At 46.2% G+C, this 26,092-nt stretch overlaps 2 protein-coding genes across 3 annotated transcripts in view; one reads left to right on the top strand and one right to left on the bottom strand.

The window, feature by feature from the left end:
* On the top strand, positions 1-19,915 carry APH1A (aph-1 homolog A, gamma-secretase subunit). Its single transcript, XM_083716093.1, has 7 exons — positions 1-172; positions 8,881-9,051; positions 9,762-9,835; positions 11,230-11,352; positions 13,701-13,828; positions 16,594-16,717; positions 18,452-19,915. The coding sequence occupies exons 1-7, from the start codon at positions 60-62 to the stop codon at positions 18,514-18,516; spliced, it is 798 nt and encodes a 265-aa protein (XP_083572219.1). The 5' UTR covers positions 1-59; the 3' UTR covers positions 18,517-19,915.
* A 4,471-nt stretch (positions 19,916-24,386) lies between these two features.
* Positions 24,387-26,092, bottom strand: part of CA14 (carbonic anhydrase 14) — a 32,217-nt gene continuing 30,511 nt past the window's right edge. Inside the window, exons 10-11 of one of the 2 annotated variants that reach the window (XM_083716012.1) lie at positions 25,368-25,504; positions 24,387-25,120 (exon numbers count right to left, since the gene is read on the bottom strand). In XM_083716012.1, coding sequence (XP_083572138.1) covers positions 25,416-25,504 — 89 coding nt within the window. In that variant the 3' untranslated portion in view covers positions 24,387-25,120; positions 25,368-25,415. The remainder of the gene's footprint in view (positions 25,121-25,367; positions 25,505-26,092) is intronic. The other variant, XM_083716011.1, reaches the window with a different exon arrangement.

Below are 26,092 nucleotides of genomic sequence, written 5' to 3'. Positions count from 1 at the left end.
CTGCCGGAGCTTCCCTCCCTGCCTGGTTCCTGCTGCCTCCGACGCTGCTTCTCGGGGCGATGGGGGCGGCGGTGTTCTTCGGCTGCACCTTCATCGCCTTCGGGCCGGCCTTGGCCCTCTGCCTGCTCACCGTGGCCGGGGACCCCCTGCGCGTCATTATCCTGGTGGCTGGGTCAGCAGGGGGCTGTTTTTTTTTGGGGGGGAGGGGGCTGCTGGGGGGGAATCCCCTCTTCTTTTGGGGGGGGGGAAGGAAAGTGGGTCCCGGTTGGGGGTGGGTGATGTGGAGAGGGGGCTCCGGGGCATGTGCAGAAAGACCTTCCGTGGTAGCTCTCTGCCTAGCAAAGAGAGGAAGGTTATGATTGAACGATAAATTGCAACAGAAAAAACAGGATTATTCCCACATTTCCTGTTTGCAGGCAGAGAGATCATAGCCTTGTTTTGTTCACGTGTTTTTTTGTTCTTGGGGAGGGGAGAAGGCTCTGGCCCCAGCCTCTTGGTTTGGGGGGGAAGGGGGCTGCTGCGGGGGGGGGGAATCCCCTCTTTCTGGGGGGAGGAAAGTGGGTCCCGGTTGGGGGAGGGTGAGGTGGAGAGAGGGCTCCGGGGCATGTGCAGAAAGACCTTCCGTGGTAGGTCTCTGCCTAGCAAAGAGAGGAAGGTTATGATTGAACGATAAATTGCAAAACAAAAAACAGAAAAAAACAGGATTATCCCCACATTTCCTGTTTGCAGGCAGAGAGATCATAGCCTTGTTTTGTTCACGTGTTTTTTTGTTCTTGTGGAGGGGAGAAGGCTCTGGCCCCAGCCTCTCAAAGAGAAAGTGGGAGGGCTTTCTATAGAATCACAGAATGTAGAATGAAGGGACCTCCTCGATGCAGGAATCTCAACTAAAGCATCCACGAAAGCTGGCCCCCAAATCTCTGCTTTAAAACCTGCAAGGAAAAGAGCCCATCGGTTCTTCCTGTCGGAAATTTCTTCCTGACGTTTAGCTGGAATCTCTTTTTTTGCAAAATTACGAGGCCCACCTTTTCCTTTTAAGGCAGAGATCGTAGTCTTGCTCACAGATTATTGTGGAGGGGAGAGAGGAATCTGGGGCATGTGCAAAGCACATTCTTTGCAGGCACCAGGCAAGAAAGGGGCAGGGAATTAATGACAGACTGCAAAATTGTTACTCCCACTTTTATTCCATTTTAAATCGGAGATCACAGTGTTTTGCTTGGTTTTGTTTTGTTCATATAAGGTGCAAACTTCCACCCACTTCCATGGGTGGAGTAAGCTCAGTTTGAGTAGACCTGTAGGGGGTTGTGGGGCCTGGAGGGGGGGAGAGGGCAAGAGCCCCTGTAGGGGCAATAGGGCTGGTGGGTGGAGGCCACCTCATTTTTCCAGGGTCAGGGGCTTCTTGAGGTTATGAGGGTGATATGGAAACACACTTATGAAGTTGAGGGTGGGGAGGGGGCTCCATGCACAGAGCCCACCCTTTGAAGATCCCAGTGTAGCAACGAGAGGTTATAACTGATGGATTGCAAAATTATTATCTCACCTTTTCATTTTAAGGCAGCTTAATTATATTGGGGTTTTTCATTTATGTTTGCTTAGGTAACCATCTCTATATCCATACTTTTTCCGGGGAGAGAAGTCCCATTGTAATCTGTGTCATTTTAGTTCTTGAGGATTATTTATTTATTTGCACATAACCACGCAACGATGTGAAATCGCTTAAGTGGTGTCAGGGGCTCAGGAGCAGAGGCACAGGGAAGAGAGGGAATGGAGAGCGAAGGGGAAGAATCCGAGGGGAGCGTAGGAGAAGAGGACAGTGGGCCGAGGGATTCCATGAGCCTCTCCAGCGAATCGGAAGATTCACAGAAGGGGGCGCCAGTGGCCAGAGGTAGGGGGTTCCCAAGGGGAACGCCCCAGGAGCAAGGGGGCAGCAGGGACTCCCAGAGCAGTAGTTGGAAATCAGGACCAGCCTCCCCACCAGAGCAGAGTGGGGGGGAAGGGTCCCAAGTATCGGGGCCAGTGCACTCCCCACCAGGGAGAGAAGACAAGGCAGGGCTGACCACGCCTCCATCGGAGAGTCGGACAACGGAGGGAAGGTCAGATCCGGCCAGCATCCCGGAAGAGGGAAGCAGTGACAGAAGTAGTGTAACGGTTAGGAGAAAGGTCACTGGGTTGGCGCGAGAGGCAAGTTCAAATGTACAGGAGCGCGGGACAACAGAGAATGAGGATTGGGAACCGGGTCCTAAAGCCCGCCGGAGGCAGGGGGAGGAGCTAAGCGACTCAGCGTCGGAAGAGTCCAGAAAGGGCAATGCCCCAGCGGGCAGGAGGACCCAGAGGAGGAGAGAGCAGCGGAAAAGGTGGAGCAGGGCTAGGATCTTAAACTGGTGTCAGAGGGGAGGAGACTCAGACGGGACTTCGCCGATCTAGGGTTTAAGACGTAGGGCTGCACGCTGCGGCTTTGAAATGGAAATTGAACTTCAATAAAGACTTTTGTACATTACGACAGCCTAGCGTTGGTCCTCTGTGAGCTGGGACCTAGAGGCAGCTCTGACAAGTGGCTTACATAGAAAGGCGATTCTCAAAATTGCTTCGATATGCTATTATAGGAAGCAACTCATAAATATAAACAAACAATCCTTTTTAAAAGAGAAGAAAAGCATATTTCTCTCTCCCTCTTATTATAACCAACAACACAGTGCAAAGTGGGTGGGCATAAACTGGCCCATTTGCAGTTTATTGGCCAATTCTGCCCACCTGTGCCCCCTCCCACCAAGACATGAACTAACTTTTCAGGCATGTCCTCTTCCTTTCTCCCTGATAAAGCACCCGGTTTAAAATACTGTACTATCTTAGCATCAGTGCTGCTACCCCAGCATAGAAATAATCATCTTTTTAAAAAAAAAAAATCAGAAACCATTTTTCTTGTGGTTTTTCTAAGGAGCTTGTCAGTCTTAAGAGGTCCTAGAAGGTACACAGTCTTCTCTGGGTCCTCTTCCCTTAAAACCCATATTTTAGGACCAGTGGACTTTAAACAGAGTCAGACCCTTGGGTCCATGTAGCTCAGTATTGTCCACTCAGACTGGCAGCAGCTCTTTGGGGTTTCAGGCAGTGGGACGTTCCAAGCCTGACCTGAAGATTTTGAGGATTGCACTCTGGGATCTCCTGCGTGCAAAGTACCGTATTTTTTGCTCTATAAGACTCACTTTTTCCCTCCTAACAAGTAAGTGGAAATGTATGTGCGTCTTATGGAGCGAATGCAGGCTGCACAGCTATCCCAGAAGGCAGAACAGCAAGAGGGATTGCTGCTTTCACTGCACAGTGATCCCTCTTGCTGTTCTGGCTTCTGAGATTCAGAATAATTTATTTCTTGTTTTCCGCCTCCAAAAACTAGGCGCGTCTTGTGGTCTGGTGCATCTTATAGAGCGAAAAATACGGTATGTGCTCTTATCACTGAGCTGCAGCCTTGTCCTCATGATTCCAAATAAAAGGATTGATTTACTGCTTTGTCAATGATGTTACAGATTTAACCCCAGACCTTCTGCGTGCAAGGCAGGTTCCCTACAGCTGAACCAGGTCTTGTTGGCTGTGATTTATTTTTTTTGCAGAAGTTACAATCCATGTCCTTGTTTATTATTGCCTCCAGAGTGTAGGAAGCTGGTTCCGGAGCACATTTTGCTGGTGACAACATGGTAGGCTCTGTAACAGATGGCGGGAGCTTGCTATGATGAGGTTTGGAGATGTATTGAGAGCAAGCAAGGTGTGGTTGAAGCCTTCCTCTTCCTTGCATTTGAAGCCTACAGCATTTATTCCCACTGAGAAAATCACAGCCCCAAAGGAAACTGCGAGAAAGCACCTTTGGTTGACAAAAGGGGGCATTGTGTGTGTTCTCTGCAAATCTAGATTTTCCAGTTCTGCTGTTTATTTACAAAAAAAACCCCCCAAAGCCTGCATTGCATTGCCTTCCTTCCTTCCCTCAATAGAGCACATGACAAAGGTTTGCATGTGACCGAACTTCCCTTAGATAGCTCAGAGGAGAGAAGTCAGATACATCGTTGGCGCATGACAGCCTTAAAGAATTTAAGCAGAGCTTTCTGACGCCCCCAACTCAACCTGTCTGGTTTGTGGCCGGTTCCCGGCTCAGAGACTTCTCAGGTTTAAAACTCGAAAGGGTTTCTGAAGTCCAAGATCAGATATCCAATCGTGGTAGCAAGCCCTGAGTGTAAACAGATGCACTACGAAGGGAACGGGCCAGCTGCTGTCTCTTAGCCCAGGCATAGGCAAACTCGGCCCTCCAGATCACCCCTAGCTAACAGGACCAGTGGTTAGGGATGATGGGAATTGTAGTCCCAAAACATCTGGAGGGCGGGGTTTGCCTATACCTGTCTTGGCCTAACCTACCTCACAGGGACGTTGTGAGGATAACGTGGGGAGGGGGGGGAACTATTTTTTCCACCCTGAGCTCCTTGGAGGAAAGATGGTTGTTGACATCTGTCTGTTTCGAGAGAGAATGGAATGTGCCTCCAAGGTAAAGTCCAAATTGCTGTGTTAGCAAAATTAAAATACGCCTGCTTCTTGGGAGAAAAGCGATGACAAACCTAGACAGCATCTTAAAAAGCAGAGACATCACCTTGCCAACAAGGTCCATATAGTTAAAGCTATGGTTTTCCCAGTAGTGATGTATGGAAGTGAGCTGGACCGCCGAAGAATGGATGCTTTTGAATTATGATGCTGGAGGGGAGACTCTTGAGAGTCCCATGGACTGCAAGAAGATCAAACCTCTCCATTCTGAAGGAAATCAGCCCTGAGTGCTCACTAGAAGGACAGATCCTGAAGCTGAGGCTCCAAGACTTTGGCCACTTCAGGAGAAGAGAAGACTCCCTGGAAAAGACCCTGATGTTGGGAAAGATGGAGGGCACAAAGAGAAGGGGACGACAGAGGATGAGATGGTGGGACAGTGTTCTCGAAGCAGAAGAAGTCCCTGACTCACTGAGGGTTTGAGACCCATTGGCTCCCCTCACCTGGTTTAGCCTCCCAGTCGAAGCCGTCTCCTGGTGTGTGGAAGTTCCCAGGTTAGGTCAATAGCATCTCCAGCTACAGCTGAAACCCTGGACGGCTCATGCCAGCCCATGCGGATAATAATAATATATTTGTACCCTGCCCATCTGAACTGGGTTGCCCCAGCCACTCTAGGTGGCTTCCAGCATATATAAAACTTAGCGATGATCCTGAGCTGGGTAGAGCTCAAGGGTCTGACTCTGTACAAGGGGGCTTCTTATATTCCTTTGAGATAGTGCTGAATTTAAACCAGGGTGAATGAAAAATCAATTATTATTTTTTTAAAAAAATCGCATTTTTAAAATGTATTTAAATCAGATTTTTGAAATAAAACGCTTTTGGAGGAAATATAATTCTAAAGATAGTTTTCTGTTTCAGTTACGTTATAGTCCAAAGGCTATTCATCAGGATTTGTTTTAAAGTTTTTCATGTGTGCTAAAACTCAGTCTTAAGGTTGTTGTTTGTTAAAAAAATTGTTTAACCCCATCAGTTAACAAACATGGATACATATGCTATAATGTTATTGTTTTAAGTTAAATAAATTGTTAATTTGTTATTAAGGAAATGATTATTTTTCTCCTTCCAATAAAGTACAGCAGAAAAATTGTCCAAACAGTTAACTTATTAAACCTCACAATAATTTCATAATTATCCGTCTATATATTTCTAATCATAGTATAAACCAAATCAGTAATTTTGGATATGACTGTAAAAACTACTCTGAAAATTTATTATTCCAAAAATGAAAACTTCATCTGGTTGTAAATGTTAAGATTATACCAGCAAGAATGAGTCTTTCTGTAAAAAAATAATGATTTAAATCAAGTCTTACTGACTAGTGATTTAAATCGATTTGATTTAATCAAATCCACCCTGATTTAAATAACTGAGATAGCAAAAAATTTGACAACTGCAGAAACAGATGAGTTCCTGAAAGAAACAGAATTAAATGTGGTTAAAAAAGTAAAATACCTAGGGGTGTATCTGACCTCCAAAAATTTGAATTTGTTTAAAGACAACTATGAGAAATGTTGGTCAGAAATCAAAAGAGATTTGGAAACGTGGTCAAGATTGAAACTTTCCTTGTTGGGCCGAATAGCAGCTATAAAGATGAATGTATTGCCAAAAATGTTATTTTTGTTTCAGACCCTACAGATCGTGGACAAGGTGGAATGTTTTGGAAAGTGGCAGAAGGATATTTCTAAGTTTGTTTGGCAGGGCAAAAAGCCCCGAATAAAGTTTAAAATATTAACTGATACGAAAGAAAGAGGGGGATTTGCCCTGCCAGACTTGAGGTTATATTATGAATCTGCAGCCTTCTGCTGGTTGAAAGATTGGATTTTACTGGAAAACACTGATGTCCTAGATCTGGAAGGGTTTGACAATGCTTTTGGGTGGCATGCATATTTGTGGTATGACAAGGTTAAAGTGCACAAATTGTTTAAAAACCACATTGTTAGGAGAGCAATTTTAACGGTCTGGACAAAATATAAAGACTTATTGGAGAGTAAGACTCCGAGGTGGCTCTCACCGGTGGAGGCTAAGGCACGTAAGAGACTTAACATGGAGGCCAATTGGCCTAAATATGGGGAAATAATTGAAAAGATTGGAGACAATTGGAGGTTGCAGAGCTTGGAAAAATTAAAAAACAAGGTGCGAGATTGGTTGCATTATGCACAAATTCAAGAAGTTTTTAAAGTAGACAAGAAGGTTGGATTCCAGGTGGAAAAATCGAAACTAGAGACAGAACTGTTAGAACCAAAAAGTAAACTACTTTCGAGAATGTATAACCTGCTGCTTAAATGGAATACTCAGGATGAGACAGTCAAATCCGCCATGATAAAGTGGGCGCAGGATTTGGGGCATAACATTATGTTTGAAGACTGGGAAAGGTTATGGAACACCGGAATGAAATTCACGGCATGTAGTGCCTTGAAGGAAAACATTATGAAAATGATATACCGGTGGTACATGACCCCAGTCAAGCTTGCTAAGATATATCACCTGTCTGATAATAAATGTTGGAAATGTAAAGAGGCGGAAGGGACATTCTTTCACCTCTGGTGGACCTGCCCGAAAGTGAAGGCCTTTTGGGAGATGATTCATAATGAACTAAAAAAGGTACTTAGATTTACCTTACCTAAGAAACCAGAGGCCTTCCTCCTGGGCATGGTGGACCAGAGAGTGCTTAAGAAGGACAGAACTTTTTTTATGTATGCTACTACAGCAGCAAGGATCCTGATTGCAAAGTATTGGAAGACACAAGATTTACCCACACTGGAGGAATGGCACACGCAGTTGATGGACTACATGGAACTGGCCGAAATGACTGGCAGAATCCGAGACCTGGGAGAAGAAACAATCGAGGAGGACTGGAAAAAATTTAAGGACTATCTGGAAAAACACTATAAGCTGTATGAATGTTAAAAAATGCATCTTTTAAGACGTAGGAAACTCTAGCTTCAGTAAGGTTAAACTAAAGAAATGAAAATTAAGGCACAAGAAGTCTGAGATAGAATAATGAAATAACTTTATTGTGTTTAAATGAAAATGTACATGATTTGGGTTATAACACATTTGAAATTGGGTAACATGATAAAACGAAGGATACAACAAGTAATGAAATAAGTTAACAAATTGCTGATGTTATGTATTACAGAGAACGCAGGGTTGGGAGGATGTGGGGAAGTCCAGTAGATTTGGAAAAAAGAACAAGAAAACTTGTAACCTTTCTACTTTACTCTTATAATATGTTCTTTATTCTTTTTTCTGTACTTTACAAACTCAATAAAAAATATTATAAAAAAAATAAATAAATAACTGAGATAAGGCTTGACAGGGTGGGAGTTTCTGGCAAGTGGTACTCGGAAGCATTCCTGCCCCCCAAAAGGCATGGGAGAGGGGCTGTTCAGCTCAGCTGTTGTCAGCCTGAGGCCTTGCAGCTGTTTTGAACTACAACTCCCATCAGCCCCAGCGGTAGCCTGGATACCTGTAGAGGCCCTACCTGCAAAGCAGAACAAATTCTGCGTAATAGCTCACGAATTAAAAAGGTTGCAGAAAGTGGGTTATCCTGGTGTGAATCTCTTCTCCCCAAGTTCAGGGGACCTTGGTTCTCAAACGCCTCGGTTCTCAAATGCCAAAAACCCGGAAGTGTTCCAGTTTTTGAACATTTTTCAGAAGCCGAACATCCGACGCACCTGTCGGTTATTGTTTCCAGGGCACCTGCACCAATCAGAAGCTGCGCCTTGGTTACTGAACATTACAGAAGTCAAGCAGTCTTCTGGAACTGCTTAAATTTGGCACTTTTGTTTTTGCTATTTGTTTGTTTGTTTGTTTGTTTAGAGGCTTTTTTGGTTAATTTGTTTTTGTTTTTGTGTGGAAACCAGTTCAGCTACTGATTGATTGATTGATTGATTGATTGATTGATTGTGTGACTGTGGAAATGGATAAAAGCCCCCCAAACAAACAATGAGTATCATCAGTGAATGCAGTTAAGAAAAAAAGTTAAATTTAATTTTTATCACCTGCAATACTGTCTTATTTATTTTATAGTACAGTGCATTGATTATTGCTTTCATTTTATGGATCAATGGTCTCGTTAGAGAGTAAAATTCATGTTAAATTGCTGTTTTAGGGGTTGTTTTTAAAAGTCTGGAACGGATTAATCCGTTTTGCATTGCTTTCTATGGGAAAGCACGCCTTGGTTTTGGAACGCTTTGGTTTTGGAACGGACTTCCGGAACGGATTAAGTTTGAGAACCAAGGTACCACTGTATGTGCACACCTGTTAATAACGATTAATGTCCTTTTATTTCTCTCGCTGTCTATCCAGGGCCTTTTTCTGGCTGGTTTCCCTGCTCCTGGCCTCTTTGATCTGGTTTATTTCGGTGCATCTGAGCGACCGGGAAGATGGGCGTCTACAGTACGGCCTTCTGATGTTCGGGGCAGTTGTCTCGGTCTTGCTCCAGGAAGCCTTTCGCTTCGCGTACTTCAAGCTCCTCAAGTAAGAGTGCCTTGCTAAGCTGTGGCAAATATTCCCACTTCTGCGCCAATTTTTATTTTAGTTTTTTGTTTATACTTTTCAAATTCATGCATTCCATTAGTTTTACAATCAATTTAACATTTTGAAATTTGACTTCCTTCTCCCTCTTTCTGTGGTCCATTTTTATAATGGTCTTTTATTGATAAATTTAATGCAGCGTCCTTTTTTTTAAAAAAAAGAAACCACTCAAAGGTTTTTTATTGCAATCAAGTCGTGTGTATAAACCTTGTTGAATAAATAAAAGTAAATTGATGCATCCATCTCCTTTATATGCACACAAAGGATACAATAAATCAAAAGATAAAATTGGAGTCATAAAAGGAGATACTTTAAGATAAAACTAATAAACAAATGGAAAACAATTGATCACTGAAATTTCCTAAATAAAAGATGACGGGGGGGGGGGGGGGAAATGCAGCAGTGCATCGCAAATAAAATGGAGTATGGTTCAAAAGAAAAACAAAATTAAAGAGTCGGAACCTAGGAGCTCTTGGGTAAACATGGAAGTTTTAAAAGAGGCATTCAGGGATTATTTAGTTGTGATTCCTGCATTGCCAGACTACACAACCTTTGATGCCTCTTCCAACTCTATGCTATAAAAATCTTGTGACTTTCTCTGCCTCACAAACCGCCAACAAATTTCCTGCTTTCTTTTTGCATCTTGCCCTCAGGAAAGCTGACGAAGGGTTGGTGACCATCAGCGAAGACGGCCGGTCTCCCATCTCGATCAAGCAGATGGCATATGGTGAGCGAATTGCTGGCTGTTCCCTTTCCTGCGTGTCTGACTCCCTACATGCGCCACAACTGTCGCTGAAACAGTTAGAATCATAGAAGAGTTGGAAGAGACCACAAGGGCCATCGAGTCCAACCCCCTGCCAAGCAGGAAACACCATCAGAGCACTCCTGACATATGGTTGTCAAGCCTCTGCTTAAAGACCTCCAAAGAAGGAGACTCCACCACACTCCTTGGCAGCAAATTCCACTGTCAAACAGCTCTTACTGTCAGGAGGTTCTTCCTAATGTTTAGGTGGAATCTTCTTTCTTGTAGTTTGGAACCATTGCTCCGTGTCCGCTTCTCTGGAGCAGCAGAAAAACAACCTTTCTCCCTCCTCTATGTGACATAAGTTCCTCCTTGTAGGACCCAGATGTCCCTTTATGTGCTAGCTTGGACCAAGAGCCCTTTTCTGGCCTTAAAACGCAGTCCCCTGTAACCAACAAAGCTAAAGCAGAAGCCCTTCGCACTTCAGAATTCGGTTTCCTTTAAAGCTCCATTTTCAGAGCGGCCCCTTCTAAGTGAAATACAGTGGTACCTCGGGTTACATACGCTGCAGGTTACATACGCTTCAGGTTACAGACTCCGCTAACCCAGAAATAGTGCTTCAGGTTAAGAACTTTGCTTCAGGATGAGAACAGAAATTGTGCTCCGGTGGCGCAGCGGCAGCAGGAGGCCCCATTAGCTAAAGTGGTGCTTCAGGTTAAGAACAGTTTCAGGTTAAGTACGGACCTTCGGAACGAATTAAGTACTTAACCCGAGGTACCACTGTAACACCTTTGCTGACTTTTTCAGATCTCTAATAATAATAATAATAATAATAATAATTTATTATTTATACCCCGCCCATCTGGCTGGGCTTCCCCAGCCACTCTGGGCGGCTTCCCAAAAAATATTAAAATACTGTAATACATCAAACATTAAAAGCTTCAGAATATTAAAATACAATAGTCTATTAAACATTAAAAGCTTCCCTAAACAGGGCTGCCTTCAGATGTCTTCCAAAAGGCTGGTAGTTGTTGTTCTCTTTGACATCTGGTGGGAGGGCGTTCCACAGGAAGCGCGCCACTACTGAGAAGGCCCTCTGCCTGCTTCCCTGTAACCTCACTTCTCGCAATGAGGGAACCGCCAGAAGGCCCTCAGTGCTGGACCTCAGTGTCCGGGCTGAAAGATGGGGGTGGAGACGCTCCTTCAGATATACTCTTGAGTTGCCCTTCCCCTGTGTGTGCAAATTCCATTATAAACGGCTCTCATGATGGTGGCTGCTAGTTTGGAAAGTGATGTCCTGTACGATGAGGCATGGCACACCAATAAACGTTCTCAGAGTGCTGTGAAATTTGGTTTGTCCATCATACTCTCTTCCGCAGTGTCGGGTCTCTCCTTTGGAATCATCAGCGGGGTCTTCTCCGTCATCAACATCCTTGCGGACTCCATTGGGCCAGGCACCGTGGGAATCCATGGGGATTCGCCCCATTACTTCATCACTTCAGGTATTACACACCTGTAAGGTTATATCATATTACAAAATCTGGAAGAAAGAATTGCTGGATGAAATGTGGAGTGATGGGAACATACAGTCATATGTGGTGGGATTGTCCGTTGGTTAATGAATTCCAGAAACAGATTGGTATAGAAATATCAGGAATTGTGGGTAGGAAGCTGGAAATATCTAAATTAATGGTTCTTATTAGCCTGAGTGGGATGCGGGTGGCGCTGTGGGTTAAACCACAGAGCCTAGGACTTGCCGATGGGTGAGCTCCCGTTGCTCGGTCCCTGCTCCTGCCAACCTAGCAGTTCAAAAGCACATCAAAAGTGCAAGTAGATAAATAGGTACCGCTCCGACGGGAAGGTAAACGGCGTTTCCATGTGCTGCTCTGGTTTGCCAGAAGCGGCTTAGTCATGCTGGCCACATGACCTGGAATCTGTACACCGGCTCCCTCAGCCAGTAAAGCGAGATGAGCACCGCAACCCCAGAGTCAGTCACGACTGGACCTAATGGTCAGGAGTCCCTTTACCTTTACCTTTATTAGCCTGAGTGGCACTGAGTTATAAACCAAAGAGGAATGTAAATGGGTAAAATTGATGGTAATTGCAGCCAGACAGGTTATAGCAAGTAATTGGAAAAGTGCAGAAGAGCTGGGGTGAACCAATGGAGGGGAAAATTGAAAAAATACTATAATCTTAGAATATCTAACTGTGAAGATACATAAAATGAAAGGGTTTAAGGTCAGTGATGAGAAGGATTGGTTTGAGAAGATATTGAATTATTTGGGCAGGTTTGAACAAATTGGGGCAATTAAAATTTTAAAAATTAGATAAACCTTGTGGAGAGAGGAGTGTTAAGGTATATAGAATTGTGCATATAGTTGATTTGAATATGTTATCATTGATTATGTATACCCAACGTATCAGCAACCTGGGGGGTTTCATTGTTTGTTTTCACTGTTTGTGTTTTGGTTGTTGGTAAAATAAAAATAAAAAAATCACTACAGGTGACTTTCGGGGACATAGGAAGGCCATCGATACCAAGACAGACCTGTGGGGTCCATCTAAGTTCTCAGTGTTCCCTATGGGTGGGGGAAACCTTTGGCCCTCTAGAATCCTAAAAGAGAACACGTAGAATGGTCTCAGCCCTTATATACCCGACAGACACCTGCACTCCCCAGGTGAGGATAACCAGCTTATCAGGAGACCCATTCCATACAATAGAGCAGACATCCCCAATCTTGGCCCTCCACATGTTTTGGGACTACAGTTCCCATCATCCCTGACCACTGGTCCTGTTAGCTAAGGATGATGGGAATTGTAGTCCCGAAACATCTGGAGGACCAGGTTTGGGGGTGCTTGCAATAGAGAAACAGGGCCTTCAAGGTTGTGGCATCTCTCATTTGGAATTCTGTCCTGCTAAATATTGGAGAGGTGCTGTCTCTGTTGAGTTTTTGGCGCATGCTGCGTACCTTCCCCTTCCTGCAAGCTGTCCAAGAACAGATCTTTCCTTTTATTTATAAATTGTACAATTTAAAATATTCATTTAAACAACCTTAAAATATCAGTGACTTCCCTCCTTCTCTTTCCATGCTTCATTTTGCATAACATAAATCCCTGCATATTTTATATAAACTAAACCATTCAGTATTCCATTATTGCACCCATCAAAGCTTATTTACACCGTCGAATTTATCTTACTGCTGCCAGCGTTTTTAAAAGGAAACAAATTCCCCCCATATATTCAATAAATGTTTTCCAATCTTCTTTAAACATACGTTCTTCTTGTTCGCTTATTCTATAAGTTAGGTCCGCAAGCTACGCATACTGTATTCTGTCAGTTTAAGTTCCCATTCTTTGCTTGGGACCTCACTCGTTTTCCATTTTGGGGCTAACAAAACACGGGCCGCAATAGTAGTAGCTTACACAAATAACCTTTTTTTATCAATAAGAGATATTTCCTAGTCTTTGGTGTGTAGTGGGATGGATTTTAAGATGTCCGATCTCTCCTGCCTTTGGGAGGAAGGATATATGTTTAACAATAGATAAAATAAAACACACATCCATCATCTCTGATTGTGGGCTATTGGGAGTTGCTGTCTAAAATTATCAGGATGGCCAAACTTTCCCCTGCCCTGCTCCACACTGACTAATAAAGGCTCTCCAGTAATGGGACAATTGCATCCCTACCTGGGGAGCTGGCCACTTGACAGTCCAAAAAAGATTGGCAAATGCTTCTCTAAACTGGCACTGCCCACATGGAACAGACTGCCAAACCACCGATTTTGAGAAACAGCGTAAATCGTACTGACTGCAATATGGCTTGACCATTTTCCCGCCCTCCTCCTTTCAGCCTTCCTCACGATGGCGCTGGTTTTCCTACACACGTTCTGGGGCACGATCTTCTTCGACGCCTGCGAGAAGGGCCGCTACTGGACTCTGGCGTTGGTGGTCATCAGTCACCTGGTCACGTCCGGCTTGGTGAGTAGAATGACCCGTGTTACATCGGAACATCAGAAGAGCACTGTTGGATCAGGCCCCAGTCTATTCCAGTGTCCTGTTCTCGCAGTGGCCGAATGCCCCCAAGAACCTAGGAATCGAGATAGACTGCCACTGGAGCTGGAGGTTCCATAAGAAAGTCAGAAGGGCCCTCTAGCTGGGTGAGGTTAGTGGCTCATCTAATCCAGAATCCAGTTCTCACGGTGGCCGAGCAGACGCCCGAAAGGGAAACTTGCAGAGAAGACATGGATGCAGGAACACTCCTGCATATTTCTTCACACAGTGCGTGGGTTAAACTACGGAACTCCCTCTCGCAGGAAGAAGAAGAAGCAGAGGCTTGACAACCATATGTCAGGAGTGCTCTGATGGTGTTTCCTGCTTGGCAGGGGGTTGGACTCGATGGCCCTGGTGGTCTCTTCCAACTCTATGATTCTATGATTCTAAGAAGAGTTTGGACTTGATATCCTGCCTTTCACTCCCCTTAAGGAGTCTCAAGGGTGGCGTGTTAAACCACAGAGCCTAGGGTTTGCCGATCTGAAGGTGGGCGGTTCGAATCCCCGCGACGGGGTGAGCTCCTGTTGCTCGGTCCCTGCTCCTGCCAACCTAGCAGTTTGAAAGCATGTCAAAGTGCAAGTAGATAAATAGGTACCGCTTCAGCAGGAAGGTAAGCAGCGTTTCCGTGCGCTGCTCTGGTTCACCAGAAGGGGATTAGTCATGCTGGCCACATGACCCGGAAGCTGTACGCCGGCTCCCTCGGCCAATAAAACGAGATGAGTGCTGTAACCCCAGAGTCGGTCACGACTGGACCTAATGGTCAGGGGTCCCTTGCACTTTGATGCTTGCACTTTGACGTGCTTTTGAACTGCTAGGTTGGCAGGAGCAGGGACCGAGCAACCGGAGCTCACCCCGTCGCAGGGATTTGAACCGCCGACCATCGGATCAGCAAGTCCTAGGCTCTGTGGTTTAACCCACAGCGCCACCCGCGCCCCGACTGAGCTAGATGGGCCCAAAGGTTTAGAGAATAGCTTCTCTCTCTTTCCTAACCTTAGAACTTGGAGATATCCAAAGAAGTTGAACACTGGAAGGTTCAGGACAGATAAAAGTACTTCTTCACGCAGTGCATAGACTGTGGAACTCGCTCCCACAAGAGGCAGTAATGGCCACTAAGTTGGGTGGCTTTAAAGAAGGATTGGACAAATTCATAGAGTGAAGCTATCAGTGGCCACGAGGCACAATGGTTACGTTCTACCTCCACGGCCGGAGGCGGCGATGTCTCTGGATTCCAATTGCTGGAAACGGCAGCAGAGGAGAGATTCGCTTGTGCCCGAATTCTGTTTGTGGGTTTGCCACAGGCATTGGGTGAGAACAGGACAAGGTGGGCCTGATCCTGCAGGCCACTTACTTTGTTTTTATGCTGTCCATTTATCCTGTTGTTTATTGGTGGGGTGGGGATTTCTCCATTTAATGGTGAATATTGAATTCACACAGTAACGTGAATAGTTTTATTCCTGCGCCCCTTTTAAAAATCTTCTGGTGTTAAAGGTCTCAAACGACGTGTGATCAAGTCTTAGTTACAACCACCCCTCTCCCCAGATTTCCAAAGGCTTTCCTGTGTGCTTTTCCTGGTGTCGCAAAGGAGAGTGAGGCCTGCGAGCAGGACTCTTTTAATTTGTTTCCCTTGCACCCCCTACCTGCTCCGCTCTTCTCCTTAGCAGTGTAGGAGGAGAAGAGGCTGGTGGGAGGACGTTAAATGCAAGATTTGCAGTCACATGAAAACCATCTGGCCTTCTAGAACAGCAGGGAATTATCCCCTAAGCCACATCGGTCAGCCGCAGTTGCCGTGGAGATGAGCCTGGGCTGCCTGCTTTGGAGAGGTTTATGGGATGTGGAGGGGATTGGCAGCAGCCACAAGGAGAGGATACAGGATCAGATCATACAGCTGGAAGGGCCCTCCCTAGGTCATCCAGCCAACCCCCTGCAATGCAGGAACCACAGCTAAAGACTGGATTTGGAGCTCCATTTGGTATATAGGCTGAGACTCTACCTGCCCGCGGACTGTTTCGCCAGAGTGGTGCATGCTCTAGTTATCTCCCGGTTGGACTACAGCAATGCGCTCTATGTGTGGCTACCTTTGAAGGTGACCCAGAAACTACAACTTATCCAGAATGCGGCAGCTAGACTGGTGACTGGGGGCGGCCGCCAAAACCACATAACACCGGTCTTGAAACGTATATTGTCTCCCAGTACGTTTCTGAGCAAAATTCAAGGTGTTGGTGCTGACCTTGAAAGCCCTAAATGGCCTCGGTCCAGTATATCTGAAGGAGCTTCTTCACCCCCATCGTTCTGCCCGGACACTGAGGTCCAGCGCCAAGGGCCTTCTGGCGGTTCCCTTGCTGCGAGAAGCCAAGTTACAGGGAACCAGGCAGAGGGCCTTCTAGGTAGTGGCACCGCCCTGTGAAACGCCCTCCCACCAGATGTCAAAGAGAAGAACAACTACCTGGCTTTTAGAAGACATCTGAAGGCAGCCCTGTTTAGGGAAGCTTTTAATGTTTAATAGACTATTGTATTTTAATATTCTGTTGGAAGCCTCACAGAGTGGCTGGGGAACCCAGCCAGATGGGTGGAGTATAGATAATAAATTATATTATTATTATTATTATTATTATTATTATTATTATATACAGAGCAGATTTATTGTGGTCTGAAATCCTTTGTTCTGAAATCCTCTTTCTCTCCCATCTCCACAGACGTTTCTAAACCCTTGCTATGAAGCCAGCCTCATCCCCATCTTCATCATCACCTTCTCCATGGGGGTCTGGGCGTTCTTCACTGCCGGAGGTTCCCTGAGGAGCATCGTCACCTGCTTGTCATGTGAGGGTCGCACTTCTGTGTGGGAGAGGAACGAGTGCAGGGCAATAGCTAAAACAGACACACACACACACACACACACACACACACACACACCAAGCCCACCTGGGTTTATACAGGCATGGGTAGGAGCAGAAACAGCTTGCTTGACCTAAGCAAATACTGTATTTTTCGCTCTATACGACACACTTTTTCCCCTCCAAAAATTAAGGGGAAATGTGTGTGCCTCCTATGGAGCGAATGCAGGCTCCTTGGCTTCAGCGATAGCAACGCAAAGCCTCCGAAGCGCAGAGAGAAATGTTTTCCTCCCTCCGTGCTCCTTGGCTTCACGTTGCTTTCGCTGAAGCCTGGAGAGCAAAAGGGGCTTCAGGGATAGCCGCCTGAAGCCTCCGGAGCACAGCGGGAACTTGCGCTGCGCTCCGAAGACTTAGGCTTCCTTTTGCTGAAGCCGAGAGAGCCAGACTCTCCCGGCTTCAGCAGAGAGGGAGAGCTGTGCAGCGCCCCTTCAGCCAAGCGGGAGGAGAAATGGAAGGGGCTCCGTTTCTCCTGCCGCTTCGCTGAAGGGGCGCTGAGCAGAGAGGGGGAGAATTTTTTTTCCTTGTTCTCCCCTTCTAAAACAAGGTGCGTCCTATGATCAGGAGCGTCCTATAGAGCGAAAACTGTGGTAGCTTTAGTTTTTTAAAAAATTAAAAACCCAAGTTTCTAGTCCATATGGCTGCAGGGATTTCAAGTGTTTGAGCCTTGTTGGTTTAGAGAAAAAGGCAAGCGAGAGGTGACGTGATAGAGGAGTCCGATCAAATTCTGCATAGCATGGAGAAAGGGCAGAGAGAAATGTTTTCCTCCCTCTCTCATAACATTGGAACTCGTCGGTTTTGGAGTATGCAGGACAGATAAAAGGAGTGCTTCTCCGCAGGAGACAGCGATGGCTCCCAGAGTGGTTTAACAGCCGGTTCCTTCTTTCCAGGGAATTCTGGGAGTTGTTTCTCTGGTGGGAACAGTGGGTCTCCTCATAGCAGCTCTCAGCACCCTTCACAATCTACAGTTCCCAGTGGTTATGTAAGCTTTCAGAATATTTAGAATTAGCCAAACTGGCAGACATAATAAGACAAAAACCAAAAAGCGAAGTGAAAAAAGTGCCTAAATTAATACCTTAAAAGCCAAGGTTCGAGGACAGAAATCTGGCTGAGTCTGGAATAACCTTGTGAAGTGAAAGGATAAGAAAGACGGATTTATATCAGAGATGATAAGGAAAACAGGAAGATACAATGAGAGGTAAAAGAGGCGCTGTGGGATTGGTGGAAGTCAATGTTTGTTTTTCTTTTTAGTGTTTATATTATTTACTTGTAAGATATGGATTTGTTTTTGTTTTTTGAATGTTGGTTTTTGTGTTTTGCGTATTGTTATTTTTCGATATTTTTCGTGTTGTGTGCAAAATACTAATAAAATTTATATTATTATTTTTTTCTAAAAAAAGAGAGATAAATATTCTGAAACAAGAATATATATAAAAAAGTCTACAGTTCTTAGGATCCTTTGGGGGGGAGCCATGTCTGCCTCAATTGATCCAGTTTAAAGTGCTTAAGATAGGGCCAGAGTCTTACTAGCAGACAACTGGCCAAAGATTGCTCAACTGGCAGCAGTGACCACCTAGATAACGTGGTTTAGATGGAGTCTAGCCAGTGGTTGCCTCTATACGTCTGTCTTTCTCTGTCCTGACACAGCCCCCTTTTCTTCCAGGCCGGCGGAAGGAAGCTGACCAAGTGATGGTCTACTCTGCGCTGCAGCTTCCTATGGAGGACTGAGCCCGCCCTTTTTCAGCATCCTGAATCTGAGGATGCTCCTGAGGACCACCCAAGTGCCCTTCTGTTGGCTGCAGCCTCTGCCAATCAAATCCACGCCCTCTCTCTTCCCTCCCCCCTCTGTCTGGGAGGCACAAGTCCAGAGTCGACCCTTCTAGCCCAAGGGATGATTCCTTTGGCCCGAACTGATAGCTCTGATGGCAGGATGATAACTACTCCCAAGAAGTGCTCATTACATATTCCATGTGGAAGGGAATTCAGTATTCCATGTGGTTGGTTTCCCTACCGTCCCTCCAGTGTGTGTAAGGAAGTATATTTTCTTGACTCTGATCTGCAAGAGGGAGAACGTCGGCTAATCTCTTAAGCAGTTTCATCTTTTCGGTAGAGGCAAACAAGGCCACGTAATTTGTCCTCCGATGTTTTCTTGGGACACACAATTTCTTGGAGCCAAAATGAGCCCCCTTTCCCCTCTTCTTCAACGTCGGGGAGCTCAGGATATACAACCAGTTCTCTTTCTGGGATGTGTGATGTTGACGTAAAAGTGGTGTGAAGTTAGTTGTGCCTAGGCTAGACGCCCATTTCTCCTGGTCGGCAACTTTGGCCAGAGGGCCAAGAGAGGAGAGCAGGCCTGCCCGACCACAATCCACCCTCCTCGAATGAAGCGATTTCCATCAGCATCGTAATATCAACTGGAAGCTGGTTGGAACTGTTCAAGAAGGCCCGGATTTGGCCCTGCTGCTGTGATTTGCCGATCCTGCTCTAATCTGCAAAGAGAGCACAATCCCCTCAAGTGACCAGGTTACTCTAGATCAATCTAGCAGCATGGGTCTGCCACCCACTTTTTGCTGTTAAAACCCCCAAACTGGAATGATCCCTTGTTATGAAAGAATCCTTCCTCTGTGTGCAATTGATTTTGTTTTACTGTCGTTCTTTTTCAAGGACAAAAACTGAACTGGAGTTTCTTTTTTTTCCTTTGAGAGGACAGAAGAGGTGGCGCATGAAAAGCCTTTGGACTGAAACGCCTTCCTGTTGTCCTCGATGCGTTGAAACACTGGAGCCCTGGATTTTTAATATATGTGTGTCTGAATGCGCGAGGGCAGCCCTTCCTAAGTCGTTGGGGGCTCCCAGCTCCCAGCATTCCCTTGCTCCTTGGCCATAGTGGCAGGGGCTGAAGGGAGCTGGACTCCTAGCAATATCTGGTGGGCCACAGGTGGACTCCCTCCCTCAATGCTAGCTGCGGTCAAGCCCAAGGACCACGAAAGATAGCAGGTCCCTTAGACGATGAAAGCGGCCTTCATGGGATATTTGAGGAAGGGGAGAAGAAGGTTAAGGTCCAGTTGAGTGTGTACGGTTGCCATATTTCAAAAAGTAGAAATCCGGACAATAAAGTTGTGGATCTATCTTTCTTTTTTTCATTACAAAAAACTTTTTTATCTCATTTCATTTCATTATTTCATTTTATTTTATTTTATTTATTTTATTTTATTATGCTTTTTATTGAGATTTAAGAACACCAACACCAACCAACAAAAACATCAAATCTTATTACATATATCCTACTTTATGCTCCATAGAGCCGTTGACTTCCGTCCTTGCCTTCCCCAAGTTTTCTTATTCCAATCTGTAATTCACAGTTTCATTGGTTAAAAATTACACCGTGACATAAGATTTAATTCAATCCTGCCAGCGTTTTTATATTTCTACACTTCTCACTTATATAAACCATAAAGTTACTCCATTCTTTTTGGTACTTCGTCTCCTCCTGATTGCGAATTCTGTGTGTCAATTTTGCCATTTCAGCGTATTCAACCAACTTTATCTGCCATTCCCTTACAGTCGGAATCTCCTGTGACTTCCACTTTTGGGCTATCAAAACTCACTCTTTCTTTCTTTCTTTCTTTCTTTCTTTCTTTCTTTCTTTCTTTCTTTCTTTCTTTGCAAAAAACCCCACTTCCAACATGGATTTTCCCAGACTTTTTAACCAGTTATCAGAAATTCTGCCTGGACGCTGTTTTCGGCAGACGAATCCCGGATATGTCTGCGAAATTCTGGGCATATGAATGTGGAGTTACCAAGGGCTAAGTTGGCACCTCCGACTGAAGATGGCCTTGTGGCTGCTGGCCAGTGCCAAGGCAAATAGGGCTTACTGCAAAAAGAGGAAGAGTTTAAATGATTCTGCCACCCACCCACTTTCAAACAGGAACAAGAGAAGAAGGCTGTCTCTCCCTCTGGGTTTTTCTCCCCCAACTCTATGATTGTGGCTGCCAGCCAGTGAGCAGCAGCATTGGAACCTTGGGCAGGAAAGCACTTGGGCTGCAGCAGGAAGTTTTAGCGCCATCTGATGGCCAGGAAGTGCCACTGCATCTACATTAACATACTGCTGCTTTGATATGTTGGGGAGAGGCATTTAAAGGGTTTGGGTTGTTTTTTGACAGATCACCAGTCCTTTAAATATAGAGATATATATTGAAGCTAGGATCCTTTTTCCTATCATCCCTGTTGCTGCAATGAATAAAAGGACTTCTCTCTTGTAACAGGGCTTCCTGCGTTGGGAGTGGCAAAATGCCATGTTATTATCATTTTACAGATGCAAAGCGTGGGGTTGCTAGGGATGGATGGAACTCTTATAATTGTTTCCTGTTGGTTTTGGTGGCGGGTCTGGGATCCCCTCTTCAGGATTGCAGTTGGCACGATTGCACTCAGGCAATAAAAGGGGGTTTGGAACAAGGGAGACATTTCAACGCTGTGTACCCCCCTCCCCGAAGAATCATAAGTTCTTCCTAAGCCTAGTGGGAATCTCTGTTCTTGCTGTTTGAGTTATTTGGTTCTTTAAAGCCCTAAACGGCCTCGGTCTAGTATACCTGAAGGAGCGTCTCTGCCCCCAACGTTCTGCCCGGACACTGAGGTCCAGCGCCAAGGGCCTTCTGGCAGTTCACTTGCTGCGAGAAGCCAAGTTACAGGGAACTAGGCAGAGGGCCTTCTCAGTGGTGGCACCCGCCCTGTGGAATGCCCTCCTACCAGAGGTCAAAAAAGAAAAACAACTACCAGACTTTTAGAAGACATCTGAAGGCAGCCCTCTTTAGGGAAGCTTTTAATGTTTAATAGACTACAGTGGTACCTCAGGTTAAGAACTTAATTCATTCCAGAGGTCCGTTCTTAACCTGAAACTGTTCTTAACCACTTTAGCTAATGGGGCCTCCTATTGCCGCGGCTGCACGATTTTGGTTCTCATCCTGAAGCAAAGTTCTTAACCCGAGGTAATATTTCTGGGTTAGCGGAGTCTGTAACCTGAAGCATATGTAACCCGAGGTACCACTGTATTGTATTTTAATATTCTGTTGGAAGCCGCCCAGATGGAAACCCAGCCAGATGGGCAGGGTATAAATTATTATTATTATTATTATTATTATTATTATTATTATTATTGGTTCGGGTTCTGCCCTCGGGAACAGCAGGAAACAAACTTGCTCCATCTTCCACGGGGCAGAAGGAAGAGGTCCAAGGGGAGTTTTCCTCCCCCAACCCACAGCAAAAGCCCAGACACCCCACCTCACAGGCCGAGGGGTCTTCTTTGCAGGGAAAAGAGGTAGTTTTAAAACGCTCACCTCTCAGAGGCGTCTGGCTATTTTTGGCAGGGAATGCAGGGATCAGCTGATCCTATGTTGGCAACGCTCCGTGCCCCCGCCACGAACTGCATTCCGCTCCCAAGTGGCGGCTGGTGTGGAATGTAGCGGAATTCCTAATTGCGGTTCCCATATCAACACGCAAATAAGGAATTGCAGGGAGGGGGTTGTGTTTGGCCATTCTCATGTACAATCTGTGTTGTTGTTTAGTTGTTTAGTCGTGTCCGCCTCTTCATGACCCCCCTGGACCAGAGCCCGGCAGGCACTCCTGTCTTCCACTGCCTCCCGCAGTTTGGTCAAACACATGCTGGTAGCTTCGAGAACACTGTCCCACCATCTCATCCTCTGTCGCCCCCTTCTCCTTGTGCCCTCCATCTTTCCCAGCATCAGGGTCTTTTCCAGGGAGTCTTCTCTTCTCATGAGGTGGCCAAAGTCTTGGAGCCTCAGCTTCAGGATCTGTCCTTCCAGTGAGCACTCAGGGCTGATTTCCTTCAGAATGGAAAAGTTTGATCTTCTTGCAGTCCATGGGACTCTCAAGAGTCTCCTCCAGCACCAGAATTCAAAAGCATCCATTCTTCAGGAATGCTATATTTGAAGGTTGGAATCCTAACGTCATAGCACTGGAGCACTGAACTGTTGGAAGGGACACCCAGGAGCCATTTATTACAACCCCCAACTCAGTTGGCAGAGTGGTGCCGGGTTCAATCCCCAATGGCGTCACCAGGCAGGGCCGGGAGAGAGAGACCGCTGCCCAAAAACCGGAGACCCGCCGCTGCCAGTCAGTGTGCAGAGTCTATAGTTTTAAGTTATGCTGCACTTGAGGGGTCCAATTTGGTACAGGGCAGCTTCCTGTTTGAATCAGTCCAGAACCATGAGGACTAGACACTTGCATCGTTTACAATGGGAGGGCTTTATCTCAGTGGTACAACATCTGCTTTGCTTGCAGAAGGCCCCAGGTTCTGTCCCCTGCCACCCCTTGCCCAAAACCCTGGAAAGCCAACTGCTGCCAATCAGTGTTGGCAAGTACTGAATCAGGACCCCAACGGCCTGATTCAGCATATGGCAGTGCCCTGTTGTCTGTTGGCTTGGGAGTTACAGAAACCATCTCTACGCTTCGTGACTTCTCTCTCCCCACCCCCCCAACAGACATTTTAAAGAGATATTATGAAACAGCTTATAGTCATACCTCGAGTTGAATGTGCTTTGGTTTGAGCGCATTCGAGTTGCACTCCGCGGCAACCCGGAAGTAACGAAGTGCATTATTTCCGGGTTTTGCCGCTCGCGCATGCGCAGATGCTCAAAATGACATCACGTGCATGCGCGGAAGCAGCGAAACGCGCAGACGCGTCTTGCATTCCGTTCGGGATACGAACAAGGCTCTGGAACGGATCCCGTTCGCATCCCGAGGTACCACTGTATTATGAACCAGGCAGAGGGCCTTCTCAGTAGTGGCGCCCATCTTGTGGAACGCTCTCCCATCAGATGTCAAGGAAATAAACAACTATCTGGCTTTTAGAAGACATCTGAAGGCAGCCCTGTTTAGGGAAGTTTTTAATGTCTGATGTTTTATCGTGTTTTTAATGTTCTGTTGGCAGCCGCCCAGAGTGGCTGGGGAAACCCAGCCAGATGGGCGGGGTATAAATATTATTTTTATTATTATTATTATTATTAGTTTTGCTCACGGTACCTAAGCTAACAGACCATCCCCAAAGGGTCTCGTAGCGCCAGTGGCGTAGCGTGGGGAGGCAGGGGGGCTGGCAACATCTGGGGATTAGGGTTAGGGGGCGCAAATCCACGGGTTAGGGGGCGCAAATTACTTGCCTTGCCCCGGGTGCTGACAACCCACGCTACGCCACTGCGTAGCGCTGATCCCAAGCAAGCATAAAATGAGCAAAGGTTTGGACCAGCTGTCCTTCAAATCCACGTTTATATCCCCCAATATTCATCCATTCCTTCCATCAATATAGGTGGCAAACCTGGTTCTCTCCCCTCATCTTTTAATCCACACAACAAACTGGTGAGGTAGGCCGACAGGCAGCTACCGGCCTAAGTTCACCCACTTCATGTCCAAGCAGGGATTTCAACCCTGGTCTCTTCCCGGTTCCGACACAACTAACCGTTACCCCACACTGCCTCCCCAAAATGCCCAGGCAACCCAAAATAGATTTGTGCCCCATCTCCCCTTGTCTCACCACCTCCCTTTCCCCCACCCCAAATCCAAAACAGTATGCAGTCATTGGGGCAAAAAGAGGGGAAGGGACTTTTATTTCTTTTATAAAGTGGTTAGATGGAAACGATCTGCTCAAAAGAGGACTCAGTCTACATCTGTTTGCAACTGGCTCCAGGAAGAAATGCGGTGTTTATGTGTGGGTGTATTAAATCCATGAAAATAACAAGAATGTATCTGATTCTGATTTATTTTTTTTCCCCGGGTGGAAAGAAATCGCAAACAGGACAAACCCAAAACTCTTTGTACATATGTTCCTTGTCAAACCTAGCAGACTGCCAAAAAATTTTCTTTTTAAACAACCTGGATTTTCCTCTCTTATCAGCCTTGCTCTCCAGATGTTGACCCTGTAAACTTCCTCAACTCGTCGGTTGCACTGGCTGATGGGAATCGGAGTACATTATCTGGAGGGCAGCTGCTTGAGAGAAAGGCCGCCCTAAATTCCTGCTCTCTGGACAAAGCAGAGGTGGGGAGACCTTCGGCGACCCGGGTGCTGTCGAACTACAACTCCCGCCAAGGGAAGGGGGTGGGAGTTGTAGTTCCTCAACATCGGGAGGGCCAAATTTCTGTGGCCTCATCCGCTGCCCTTCCTGGCCCTGCAAAATGCATAATTTTTGTGTGTGTGTGTCAGGGCAAAGGAAGAGGAGATGGTTCAGAGGGAGCCTGTCTGCGCCGCGAGTCAAGGAGTCAGTCCAGAACGGCTCGCCGGGAAGAAGACGTGAAGACGACGCCCTTTTGTTCCTGCATCCTCTTCTCCCTGGTTGAGAAGGAGGGAGGGCGAAAGTCAGGGAGGCAGCAGAAATAATTCTACAGCAGCTGCTCTAAGGTGCTGGCTGAACTACAGTTCCCCTTGCCACTTGCTGAGCCTAATGGGAGTTCCCCAGGCCTGATAGGCTCTTAAGAGGCACCACAGCCCTCACCCCAAATTAGCACCCATCTCCTTGTGGGGGGCACGTCTGGGGTAACACTTGTTGTTTTGGCATCAAGTTAACCAGGGGGGATACCTCCTGCCGGAAGAAGGAACCAGCTTGGCCTCAGTCTGTGTCCGCATCTCACCGTATTCTCTTCGCCACAATCCAGCCGGCGAGGAAAATGCCCAGGCAACCCAAAATCACCCCGAAAATGATGGCCACAATCTCACCTGGAAGGGAGAAAGAGAGAGAGAGCGCCATTCATGTTTCTTCTTCTGAATATTTTAGACTGTCTCCTACAAACCTCTTAGAGGCCTTTTGTCCTCATAAGCGGTGCATAAATTTTGTTCAATAAATAAAATACAGAGTCCCAAGTTGGTTGGGGTGGAATGTGCGTAGCTTCCTCACTGAGGACTAGTGCAGTGGAGCAGCTGAAGAGGCTATTTCTTTACATACTTGCTTGAAACTCTGAAGGAGACGATGGAGAGAGCTGTTCTCTCTCTCCTGGGATATAGGAAACTGTCCTTTCTGCCACCCAGCCACCTAGTTTAGTGGTGTCTGCACTGATTGGCAGCAACCCTCCAGAGTTTGGGGCAGGAGTCTCTCCCAGTCCTGACAAGGTGCTGGCAGGGACTGACTCTGGGACCTCCTGGGTGTCAAGTAGCAGGCACTCTAGCACTTTCGCTTAGAAGCAAAAGTAAGGTTCCAGTCCTCAAGGTTCTTAGGAAAGAGCTGGTTTAAATAGGAACAAAGGAAGCTGTGTTATACATATCCCTCTAGCTCATTATTGTTGGCACTAAAAAGCAGGGGGTCTACCT

The sequence above is a fragment of the Podarcis gaigeae genome (assembly GCF_964106915.1).
Source record: "Podarcis gaigeae genome assembly, chromosome: 16".
NCBI classification, from domain to species: domain Eukaryota; kingdom Metazoa; phylum Chordata; class Lepidosauria; order Squamata; family Lacertidae; genus Podarcis; species Podarcis gaigeae.
Note: the sequence above shows the minus strand (reverse complement) of the source record. Positions and strands in the feature narration are given on the sequence as shown.

What these genes read in the sequence shown, in the direction of transcription:
- APH1A (XM_083716093.1), top strand. Translation starts at nt 60, where the DNA reads ATGGGGGCGGCGGTGTTCTTCGGCTGCACCTTCATCGCCTTCGGGCCG. An exon ending in CCATTACTTCATCACTTCAG is followed by an intron (nt 11,353 to 13,700) that starts GTATTACACACC and finishes TCCTCCTTTCAG; the next exon opens with CCTTCCTCACGATGGCGCTG. An exon ending in ACCTGGTCACGTCCGGCTTG is followed by an intron (nt 13,829 to 16,593) that starts GTGAGTAGAATG and finishes CCATCTCCACAG; the next exon opens with ACGTTTCTAAACCCTTGCTA.